Genomic DNA, 13,253 nt, shown 5'->3' on the forward strand with positions numbered 1-13,253 from the left:
TAATTGTAGAGGAAAAAAAGGACTGAGTCTTAGGTTACTTCAACATTTATCACTGTCTAAGTTGAGGAAGAATTAACAAAGGAGACTGAAAAAGAGCAGCTACTAAGGGGGAAAATCAAGAGTGTTGTCAGTTGCCATTAAGTCCATTCAGAGTGAGATATCCTGGAAATCAAATGGAGGGGATAAAAGCATGTCAATAAGGAGGGAGTGCACTTAGGCCAAGAGGAGAAAGTGTTTTTGGAAGGAGGGAGTGATCTGCTTTGTTGAACTTGGCTAACAAGTGGAGTCAAGTACAATGAGGAGTGAGAACTGACCAATGCAATCAGCAATGGACAAATTACCGCAGATTAGGACATATTATAGTGCCGTAGAGACAAAGGGCCAAAATCTGATTGTACTGGGTTCAGGAGTGAAGAAGAGAGAGGTGGAGAGACAGGAGTGTAGACAACTCTTTCAAAAAAAAAAAAAAAAAATGTTTTTCTGTAAAGTGGAGCTGAAAGAGGGTAAGAAAGCATTTTTTAAGATGCAAGAAATTACAGCATATTCATACAGCATTATCATAAGATAATGATCTGGCAGAGAAGGAAATTTTGATGAAACAAAATTGGAACATTTGGCAGCAATGAACAAGTTAATAATATAACTACCACACAAATGTCATGATTTCACTGACAAATATTCAAAATTTTACTACTTGTGTTATAACTTCTCTTTACCTGAGGAAAAAACAGTTGTGGCTGCAAGCAGAGCATATTCAGTATTACTAATATTAAGTTCATTCATTCTTCTATAGAAGTAAAACAAGACAGTAATAAATTCTTTAGTAATACCTACGAAGATTAATATAAAAATGTGTTTTCATCAGAGCATAGTACAGAATAAAACATATTGCCGTTACCATGTTTTTCTCAAGGCAATAAAAGACAGTAAAATGTTAATATCTAACCAAATTTTTCCATCCAATATAATATTTTGTATTGTATATAATATTACCAGTTAGAGTTGTAGAAGTACTGTCTTCACTGCAAAATGTTTCTATCGAGCAAATAACACGGCTGGCATCACTCTGACTGTGACAATTCAGTGCATGATCTGAATAATTTGATAATCTCATAGCACCTAGTAAAAGGGAAAAATATAAAGTCTGATTTTTTTTTAATCTTTATACAAATAGTAAATTTGATCTCTTTCAGAATACAGCATAACTGTTAGATGGGAAATTTTCCCAATGAGTGGATAACTCTCTAACTTTCATTACTGAAGCATGAAGCTAGAGTAAGAAATAGTTCATATCTTATAGAAAGTGCCCTATAGACTCTGCAGAATCTGTTTTCCTATGATGCAATACAATAAAGAATGGCTTTCCTTAAAAGAAAAAGAAAAGCTAAATCAGTATGCTGGAAAACTATAAACAGCTATTATGAAGTGCTTAGTTGTATACTAACTGGTAAAATAAAAATAGCTCAATATTATATAATTTGTTGCCAGAGTTAAAAGCAACTGTTAACACTAAGGTTAATTGGGCTGTTTACTTTGAGAGACTGATGAAAGTTGGGCCACATAAAGGAACATCACTTCAGTTTTTGATCCCTTCTGTAATGCAGTCTGATCCTCATTGGTCAAACTTTCAAATCCTATAAACAAAGATCACATAATTGTTTCAAATAGAAAATTAAAAGATAATTTTACGATACAGTATTTAACATTCTAAATTAGAAATATACTTATGATCTGAGTTCTAAGTGTTCTCTTAGAATAATCATGAGATGTTACTTCAAAAACAATTGAATAAAATTACTGACTCAACACAGTAATATTTTGGAGCATTTCCATCAGAAGAAGCTCTAGTGGTATAGTGGGTAAGGCATTTCGCTGCTAACCAGAAGGTTGGCCGTTCAAACCCACCAGCTGCTCTGCTGGAGGAAGATGAGGCAATCTACTTCCTTAAAGATTTACAGCTTTGGAAACCCAGTGGGGGTCTCTAAGAGTCAGAATCAACTCGATGGCAGTAGTATAGCAAGAGAAGGAGTTCATGGGTGGCATAAACCTTACAGGTTAAGTGCTTAGATACAGACTAAAAGGTTGGTGGTTTCAATGTACCCAGAAAGCTCATGGAAGAAAGCCCTGGCAATCTACTTACAAAAGATCACAGCCATTGAAAACCCTCTGAAGTTCTACTCTGAATCACAAGGGTTTGCCAAAAATTGGAATCAACTCAACAGCAAATGGCATTTTTTGTCAAGAGAAAATTAAACATAGTAGATGTAGCCTCACAGAATTTATGTTTACAATGAGTATCTGTACATGTAAATAGATAACTAAGTTTTGGCAAAGAGTGGCTTGATTTTTTTTTTACAATTGTACAGGGAAATTTGTTTGTTTCCTGTTTTACCTAAAAAATAAATCATTTCCAAAAAATTAAAACTTAAAACCACATTGTTTGTCTTAACTCTAAATCTTTAAGTCATTTGAATAGTATTTTAAAATATTTATATTTTGATCCAGCTGACTGAGTAAAGCAGGTAAAATAATTATGTTTTTTGCATTTAGAAGCAGCTTTGGTAGAAAACAATAGGTTTTTGTTTTCCTAAATGTTCTCTTTCTTTCAAACAAGGAACTTTTTTAAAAATAAGTTTAAGTCTTAAATTACTTTAAAAAAATTTTTTTGATTACCTGGTAGTCCCTTGGTAAAATCCATTATTCTCCATACCCATAGCACTGCTGCCTCTGAGAGTTGTGAAAAGCTCATTTGGGGATTTGCACATTCTTGAAGCTAACCCACAAAAGAAAATGATTGCTAAATTATGCTTTATGTCAAATAACTGTTGAAATTTTAAACTTTCATGTTTATGCTCTTATTTTCTAACATGATTAATTATAAGTTATCTCTTGCCAGTAATGAATACATGCAAACTTATTTGCTTTCTCTGAAGAAATTGTATATTTTTTATGAGCAGCCACAATATTATTAATGAGCTGATGTTCCTCTTGTGTTAGTTCTATGCTTTCCTGAATCTATAAGAAAACATAGGGAAAATCTGTGATATATACTTATCAAACAAGACATCATCATTAAAGAAATAAGAATTTTATGAGTCTTGCCACTTTTCCAGATCTAGTTGTTGATGACACATGCTTGCTGTCTACTCCTTCCTCTTCCACTTTGATGTTAGAGTAGTAAAAACTATTCTTCTGCTTAAAGTTCTTTCGAAGTCTCTTTGATTTACATTGGATTTCTGTGAGCAAACCTGTGGTATTACAAAATTCATATAAAACTTTTTGGAAGAGCGAGTAACAGTATAGGACTTCATGAGAGCTGTCTTATACTATACATATACATAAGCATAGATTTGTCCTTTTACAAAGAACCCTTTTTATTGAACAACTATGTACACATCAATTAACTTTACTATATTACTTTCTCCTCTAGGTTCCATATTACCTAGTCTAAGGAAATCATAATCATCTTAAACATAAATTAAAAATTAACCTTGCATCTCCAACCTATAAACTTAGACTTTTTATACTAAAGACATTTCCATATTAATTTCATCTTGGAAGCAACATAGAATATTAATTGGGGAAGTAGTATGAATTTCCTTATATTTGGCCTTTTATCCCCAATTTTCATATCATAAGGTCAAAAGAATTGCTTATTAAAGTTAAAGTGAGCTAAGTTGAATTTTTATTCTTTGAAACAAGACAGGGCAGTGAATACCTTTTTTATAAAGTGAAAACTTCTTTATTTTTGCCTTGTAGCCTTTATAGATCTTTTTAAACTTTGACTTCAATCTCTACTTGAACAGGAAAAGGTATCATGAATCACTAATAAAATTAACCAAAATTTAATATTTACCTTTTGTTATGTCTGTCAGAATATTACTTCAAGAGCTAATGCCAAAACAGATAGCCTTAATCCTTTCCTAAATAATTTAATTGTTTTGTTGGAGAACAAGAATACATAAAAATGATATGAAGCAATTTGAAAAGAAAATCTGGTAAACATTAAATAACTTAAACTGAGCACATAATCGCAAAACTGCTGTGAAGAAGTCATTAAAATCAGATGGAATTGTGGGAAGACTTTTTAAAGATGTGTATTTTAAAGAGGTTTTAGCTTAGTTCTGAGAAAGCAGAAGAGAGACTTCAAGGGGAAGAGAATGACAGAGAGGTGAGAATAAACAAGTAATGGAAAGGAGGAAAATAAATTGATTTGAAATGGTGATAAAGAACTTCAACCACAGAGCTGCTTCAAATTAGGAATAAAACTGTTTGGTGAAGGTAAATTAAAAACTCTCTTAAAGAAAGGAACCATGTCATCTTGGAGTCCATGATATGTGAAAAAGGAGATACATTCAGAGCAAAAAATGAGTTCCACTCCTTGGTACAGATAGTATAATATTGGTGATGTCTTAAAAAGAAGTTATCATCTTTTGGAGGCTTCAAAACATAAAATGGTTGACTAAGTGGGTGAAGAAATTGTTGAAGAGCAAATGTTCCTAGTTAGTTTATAGCCATCCACCTGGGGGGGGGGGATTTCTAAGGAATTGAACTATTACAGCCTGACATTTGAGAGGTGGTTGAGCAACCATACTCAAAGGAAGCTGATTAATGGATGAGTCTGTAGGATGTTTTTTAATGGTAAGTCATAGGGTTCCATCCTCCTACTAATTCTATTAAATATTTTAAACCACAATCTAGATCAAATTTGTTAATAGTAAGCAGCTTAGAAAAATAGCCCAAACTTTATATGACAGAAAAGTAACTTTTAAAGATCTTCACAGACTGGAATAGAGAAATCCAACAAAGAAAAATTTTAAGACTCACATATGATGCCAGTCTCTGACTTTTCCAACATTTCTCAACAAGAAGTGTTGATATCTTTAACTTACAAGATCAGCCCTACACTATTTTTGAGACAGTCTTAAATAACATGAAGGGGACATTGTCATTGTATTTCTGAGTGCAGTATATTATAATGGGTAAGGTAACAGAGACTAGAGCTGGTCAGTATGCTGATTTGAACTGTGACTCTACCACTTAATTAGCTATGTGATTCTGTATGGTTTGATTTCCTCATCCATTAAATTGTTGTTGTTGTTGTTGTTACATTCCGTTGAGTCGGCTCCAACTCATAGGCACTATGCTACCAGAGCTCCCCATCCATTAAATGGAGGTAATAATGGTACCTACTTCACAGGGTTGTGGTAAGAAATAATTTGTAAAATGCTTGGTTCTGTTTTTATTATTTTCACTGGCTTTCTGTTCAGCTTCCCAGTGAGAGTGGAACCTTTTCTTGAGCCCTAATCTATTTGTCTTATTGTTTTAGTTACCATTGAGTCAATTCCAACTCTTGGGGACCCTACAGGTGCAGAGTAGAACTACTTCATAGGCTCCAAAGGGTTTTCAAGGCATAGGGTTTTCTTTCAGAAGCAGATCACCAGGTCTTACTTCCGAGGCACCTCTGTGTGGTTTCAAACTCCCAACCTTTCTGCTAGTAGTAGAGTGGTTAATCATTTGTGTCACCAGGGGCCACCTATTTGACCAGGGATCTAAAAACATATTTCCACCTCACCAGCCCATCCCTCCACAGGAATCATAAAACTATGTGTAGATTGCCTGACTGAGACTCCTGTATTTTGTGCAGATAGAAATGTACCATGTGTTTAATACTTTAACCATTACAATTGAATCATTATTGGGTGAAGTCGGGTAATACAAAATGCCAGGGACAAGAGAACTTTCCTAATTAAGAGTCCTTTTACCTAGTGTATAGAATTTGGGCACCTATGTATTCAAACTTGGAGTGATAAACTTAGAGAAGGGGGACAGGAAGAGAGGGAAGGAGGAAAAGAGAAAAGGGAAGGGGAAAGGGAGCAAGAAATATCTGGATGCATATGAATAACATTTAAATGTTTATTTGTTGAACTCAAGAAATACCTGGGTCCACTAGGGCTCCTTATTGCTTGGATAGGATAACTTTATGGTCTACTCCAACCCTGGAATTTTAAATAGTAGTAGTAGTTGTTGTTGTTGTTGTTATATGCCATCGAGTCGGCCCCGACTCATAGCGACCCCTCCTTGGGTTTCCGAGACAGTATCACTAAGGAAGTAGGATTGCCCAACCTTCCTTCCGAGGAGTGGCTGGTGGGTTTGAACCGCCAGCCGTCTGGTTAGCAGGCAAGTGTCTTAGCCACTATGCTATGAATCCATTTTGTAAAGAACTTTGAAGAGTTTGGATTTTATTATAATTAACAGTATAATGTAAACAGAATGTTGCATCAGTATTTAATGAACAAGAGTGTAATTTAATTTAAGGAAAAATATTATAGCAGTTGAAAGCACATTGAAATAATAAGATAATAATAATAAGCCAGAAAACTAGTAAAACTGTGCAAGTGCAAAATAGTGTCTGCACAAGCTAAATTGGACACGAATAGAAACCATTAACAGTACTCTATAAAGAAGAGTATATTTTAAAATCACTTTGAGATTTAGGGAACAGGAGGAATAGAAATAATGCCAAAATGTCAGTACTTTTGTGAGGATTAAATGACATTATAGAAGGTAAGGGAAAGGTTCAATGAGACAGAAAATAATCAATGCTGGTGGGGATGTGGAGAGATTGGGACTCTCATACACTGCTGGTGGGACTGTGAAGTGATACAACCACTGTGAAAAGCAGTATGGTAATTCCTTTGGAATTGGAGATACCATTTGACCCAGCAATCCCATTACTAGGTATATATCCTAGAGAGGTGAGAGCCAGGACAGGAACAGATATATGCACACCCATGTTCATTGCAGCACTATTTACAATAGCAAAAAGATGGAAACAACCTATGTGCCCATCAACGGAAGAATGGATGACCAAACTATGGTACATGAACACAATGGAATGCTATGCAGCGCTAAAGAATAATGTAGAGTCTGCAAAACACTGCATAACATGGATGAACTTGGAGGACATTATGCTGAGTGAAATAAGTCAATCACCGAAGGACAAATATAGTATTAGTTTGTTGTTGTGGAGGATCAAGAAAAGGTTTATATATGGAGGGAAACTTTCTTGTTGGTTGTCAGTGGTGGGAGGGGAAGAGAGGGACCACTGGAAAAAAAATGCATTGACCCATGTCACTTTAATTTTGTGTATTTCACTGTACATAAATTATATTTCAATAAAATGCATTTTAAAAAAAGAAGGTAAGGGAAAAACTTGAGTGCATAGAAGGCAATCAAAAGCTTAGATATGAATCAATGACATGAAGACAAAATATGTATGAATTACTGAATGGGAAACTGATTTTCCCTGTAAATTTTCACCCCAATCAAAATAAAAAGTTAAAAAAAAAAAATCTTAGATACTCTTCGGCCTGCTGAGTTGCATTTTGACACCTGTGTTTTTAGCCAACTCTGTACCCTTAAGTAACCTACAGGCTTTTAAAACTACAAGACTGAAGAAAGGTAACTACCCACCACTCATATCGTACTGAGGTGTCTTGCATGTTGCTATAATACTATGCCATGTGTGTTTCAAATACCAGCAGGTTCACCCATGGTGGACAGGTTTTATTGGAGCTTCAAGATTAAGACAGACTAGGAAGAAGGATGTTGCCAGGTCCACTTCTGAAAAAATTGGGGCCACTGATAACTTTATGAATAGCAGGGAAATATTGTCTGATGTAGAAGATGGGTGATAAAAGGGAAGACCCTCAACTAGATGGATTGGCATAGTGGCTGCAACAATGAGCTCAAGCACAACGATTGTGAGGATGGTGCAGGACCAGGCAGTGTTTCATTCTGTTGTACACAGGGTCATGATGAGTCAAAACCAACTCAACAGCACATAATAACAAGATGTGTTGTTAGTCAACTCTACACCATTAGGTATCCTACAAACTTCTAAAGATACAAATCTGAGGAAAGGTAACTATTATTTAAAATTCCGTTCTTTCTAGATGCATTGTATAACTTTAGGTTAAGTAACAGAATAAAAACACAAGGATTTCCAATTAAGAATTATTACCAAAAGTAGAGCAATATAGTATAGAGCATGGATTATAGAAATAATTACCGACTCTGGTAATTGGCTATCCTAACTTAGTAGTTGCTAGAGAAATAGCTTAAAAACAAACAAATATGTAAATGTTCAAAATGACAATTTGAAGAATGTATTAAATTTTCAGTAAGGTAAAAAGAATTTAAATGTCCCTCAAGAAAAAAAAGGAAGAAAGAAAATGGCACTTACATTCTGCCAACATTCCTACAGCTTTACACTTTTTCAGTCTGCATTCTTGACATTTTCTACGCATGTACATGTCCATTTCACAGTGACCACCATTCTTGCAACTATATACTGCATTTTTGGTGATGCTACGTCGAAAAAAACCTAATAAAACAATTTTTTTAAATTTTACTGTTAGGTATAGTTATATGTCATTTTATTAGCATATTCCTTCATAGTGGAGTTATGCAATCAAGTTAACGAAATTATTTCAATAAAAAATTTTTTTCCTCAATAAGGAGATCTCCTTTAGTATACATTTATCTGGATAATTTTTCAATCCTTTCCCAATTGATATATTCTATTTCAAGGTTGTTCCTTCCAGTAATCACAGCTGCAAATTAACCCACATATCTCTATCACATTAAGATACAATTTTATCATAGTAATAAAACATCATCTAAAAGCATTTTTAAAACTATGTTCTATAGAACATTAAGGTTTCATGAAGCATTTCTCCCTTGGAAGAGTATGTTGTCCTGTGAAATAAACCTACAAGAAAAACTTACTCTTTTCTCCTCAAATTTCCACCTTAACCCATAAAGGGTGGAACAATCTTTTAAGCTTATTCCTCTGTCCATTTCCCTTTTTCAGTGTTTACCCAGAGTTGCTAATTTATTTGGTCTAAGACATTGAATGGGCCATGGTGGGTGTATCTATGTAAGAGATTCTTCACTTTCTTTTTACTTCCTAAATCCATGCATAGGAGTTCCTCTTCCATTTTCTCTTTCACTTCCTGTTCCTATGCAATAATCCCAGCTATCTTCCTCTTCTTCCATTCTGGGCAATAAAGTTGACAAACTTAGTTAATGCCCATCTTAGAACCCTTGCATATCCTCTTTTGACACACTTGAAGGTGGAATTTCATGATTTAGACTCAACAAGGGGAGTAAAAAGCTCACTTAGGTTTCCAGAATTATGCCTTAGTTTTAATTTTTTTTTTTAACAGAAAGGTCGTGCATTTCAAGAGTAAAACAAACACTTGTCCAACTATTCTACTCATAAAACTGGTCTCTCATTTCCCAGAATCTTCATTTGGCTTCTGTGAGGAGTGAGTTGTGGCATTCTGAAAACAAAATTTCATCCTATACCTCTAACAGGGAGCTCTGGTAGCGTAGTGCCTAAGGCACTTGACTGCTAACCAGAAGGCTGGCGGTTCAAACCCACCAGCCACTCCTCGGAAGGAAGATGGGGCAATCTACTTCCGTAGTGATACTACCTCGGAAACCCAAGGAGGGGTCGCTATGACTCGGTCCAACTCGAGGGCACACAACAACATACTTTTAACAGACATGTTTACCTAACATTATAGTGGCCTAATCTAATGATTTTCAGGTCCTGTCCAACACTGCATTTGTGAATAAAACAATGAAAAAGTATTTCAAAACCTCATCAGTGTTTCACTCTTTGAAAATGCTATTGTCAATGATGGTCTTCACATTCAGATCTCCGATTTGTTCTTTAAAAAAAACATTTCAAAATAGACTTAGACTGTATCTTTGTTGTTGTTGTTATTGCCATCGAGTCAGACCTGACTCATAGCGACCCCTCCTTGGGTTTCCAAGGCAGTATCACTACGAAAGTAGAATATCTTAGAAGGCATTTAATTCAAATTCCCTCCTAATACATGAATTATATAAATCAAGAAAATGTAATAATCAAAATTCAGATCATTTTATAAGATCTTTTCTATTCCAACATCAGATCCACCTAACAGCATAGCAAACCTCTACCATATAAATATTGGATTTTATATTTAAATGTTAAAGTGCTCATCAAGAATGAAAAGGATAATATATTTTCATGTTTCCGATCCCACAGATTGACCACATTTAAACATCTGTCTGGCACTTTTTGGTTTTACTTTTCACATTTTAAGAAGTAACAGTATTCTCATATGCCTAAAATTTTTGAGTCTTCAGTGAACACTAATATTACAGTTTCATTTTAACTTTATCCTTACCTTTACAACCCTCACAAGTAAGTGCATTGTAATGATATCCTGATGCTTTATCATTGCAAACTACACAGAATTCTTCCTGTCCCTTAATTCACATAGAAGAATAAATTGGTCTGAAACTTTTTATTCCAGGGTATCCATCTTCAGCATGGAGGGCAACCACATAAGTAGGCTGATTTAATTCACAAGAACCAAGTCCATACTGTCCACCACTGTAATGTGCCTCCATGCTATAAGTGTTGAAATGACCTTGTAAAAATTGGGACTGTAAAGCCGGAGGAAACTGAGCAGTAGAATACTGGCAATAAGGTGATTCTTGAACATCAGAGTCATGCAACTGATAATTGATTTGTTCTGGAAAAATATCTAGGTTTTTTTTTTTTTTTTTAACATAGAAAAGAACAAATGACAAAACTTCAAAACTTCATAATCATTTTCAAATTTCAACGTGTTTTATGCTCAACAAACACAGCCAATTCAACATGTCTGCTATATCCCAGGGTCTTGCTGTCCAGCATGATGGGCAGACAGACAGTAAACTGAATTGCAGTGCATGGTAAATGTACCATCTCATAGGTTTGAAGATGTTGCTTGGGAGCTGGGAGAAAGGGCAATAATTGCTTATGGTTCACATATCAATCCAATCTCTCACCTTAAGTTGTTGTTGTTAGGTGCCCTCAAGTCGGCTCTGACTCATGGCGACTCTATGCACAACAGAACGAAATACTACCTGGTCCTGCTCCATCCTCACAATCCTTGCTATACCTGAGCCCATCGTTGCAGCCACTATGTCAATCCACCTCGTTGTGGGCCTTCTCCTTTTTTCATTGACCCTCTGGTGGCCTAGTGCCTAAGGCATTTGACTGCTAACCAGAAGTTTGGAGGTTCAAACCCACCAGCCACTCCACGGAAAGCAGATTGGGCAATCTACTTTCGTAGAGATTTACCACTTCGGAAACCCAAAGGGGGTCACTATGAGTCAGAATCAACTGGATAACAACTAGTTTTTTCCCACCTTAAGTAGGAATGAGTATTTCCCAGAGGTTGGAGTGAAGACAGTTTCCCTCATCGTCTACATTTCCCTTGTGGAAACAGCTGTTTTCCGCATACTCAAGTCAGAAAAAAAGATGAATTAATAAATTATCGCATTCCTCAAAAAAGAAAATTCAAACAAAAACACATTTTACCTCACTTATCTGGTTATTTAAAGCAAAAAAAATCATGAAATGTTTTTGTTTGAACCCCCCATTTAATATACCTTAACATCCTTCTTTGCCACTTGTAAGGAGCTCTGGTGGCATAATGGATAAAGCATTTGGCTGTAAACCAGAAGGTCAGCAGTTCAAAGCCATCAGCCACTCCACAGAAGGAAGATGGGACCATCTACTTCTGTAAAGATTTACAGCCTGGGAAACCCAATGGAGGTTGCTATGAGTCAGAATCCATTCAATGGCAGTAAGTTTGGTTTTGGAGTTTTGTCATTGTAGTCGTGATTTAAATTATCAGTTTCTTTTTTAATTTGGTCCAACTAGCAATTATCTGGGGATAAGTATATCTACCTCATAGGGTTATTACAAGGATGAAATAATATAAGATATATAAAAGCACATATAAACTATAAAATGAAGCATAACATACAGCATTATCATTATTATCAGAAGCTCCCAAATTCCAATTTATTTCCTGCTTTCAGGAGAATTGCTTAATCTAAATCAGGAAAATTGGCCCTAAAGGACCTGGGAATACTTAGATGCTGAATGTCTGTAACTAGTAATATTTGTACTTTTCCTGGAGCTGAGTCACCAGGTGATTAGACTTACTCCTACCCTCAAAATTCTGCCACTAAGGTTAGTTAACAACATAATTTTTATTAATAATTTTCATATATAATTTTTAATCTTATAACATCCAGTACAATGCTGAGTGTTGAATAGATACCAAATGACAGCTTAATATCAGAAGAAATGTTACCAGTAAATACAACATCTCTAATTCTTTTTTAAAACAAAAGTGCCCTTCTTGTGAGAGTCAAAAGCCTGTTTTTTACCGCTATAGAGTATTGGCTGATGTTCCACTGGCATGGAAACCAGAGTTCAAACTATACAAGAAAACTAACATTCAAGACTACGTTTATATTATAGCCTTAGTGTTTTCATAGAAAATTTCCATGGTCCTCTGTATTGTTTTCTACTTCTTTCCCTTTTACAAGAACATTATATTTGGATTCAAATATTAAAGTATATTTCACAATTTCTGTGAACTACATTTACTAAATTACATAAGAATTATCTTCTATGACCTCCTTAAAAGAACATCTAATTTGCATGCTATTTTTTAAAAATGGGAGGCAATTTTAGACTATTGTGCTCTTCCTTCTTTACAATTGATTACAACATTTAAATAGTGCCAATTTTTAGAATTAATTATATTCTTTGTAAGGAATAGTTTAGAGCCTTTGGTTTGTTTGTTACTTTCCTTTTTAAAAATCTCTGTAGCTAACCATAATTCTTCCTCCCTAAAAAAAATTATTTACTGTAATTTTTGTTACATACCATAGTACTGCACTGATTCAGCAAAACAGTGCTCATCAGATGGAGTGAGATAAGTATCTGCCATTCTCTGACCCACTGCTTCATTCACTTCAGTGAATGCTGGACTTTTCGGAATAAAACCTGAAGGAAACAAAATATTTATAGACTCTTTGAAAGTCTGATTATCAAATCAATATGACTTTATAAAAGTCAATAAACCAAACCAAACCCACTGCCATCAAGTCAATTCCAACTCATAGTGACTCCCCATGTGTTTCCGAGGCTGTAAATCTTAATGGAAATAGATTGCCTTATCTTCCTCCCAGGCCTAAAAGCCAATGCTGCTGTTCAAAAACAATCTGGTAGAATATGTATATGAGGCATTTACACTTATATTTTGATTGAAAAAAATATTCATTGTTCATATCGTTAAACACCAAATTATTTAATTCTGCCAATTTCCTTATTGCTTAGGCCT

General features: G+C 34.9%; 1 protein-coding gene across 1 annotated transcript; it reads right to left on the bottom strand.

Annotated features, from left to right (window-relative positions):
• Positions 1 to 699: 699 nt before the first annotated feature.
• Positions 700 to 12,860, bottom strand: LOC103205055 (bile acid receptor-like). The gene is given in 9 exon segments (XM_007950324.1): positions 700 to 830; positions 994 to 1,119; positions 1,533 to 1,634; positions 2,674 to 2,773; positions 2,911 to 3,015; positions 3,103 to 3,248; positions 8,249 to 8,389; positions 10,248 to 10,610; positions 12,797 to 12,860. Coding segments are annotated over 9 exon segments (1,278 nt in total).
• Between the last annotated feature and the right edge of the window lie 393 nt (positions 12,861 to 13,253).

This window comes from Orycteropus afer, unplaced genomic scaffold, assembly GCF_000298275.1.
Source record: "Orycteropus afer afer isolate SDZICR_OR568_19922 unplaced genomic scaffold, OryAfe1.0 scaffold00010, whole genome shotgun sequence".
Classification (NCBI taxonomy): domain Eukaryota; kingdom Metazoa; phylum Chordata; class Mammalia; order Tubulidentata; family Orycteropodidae; genus Orycteropus; species Orycteropus afer.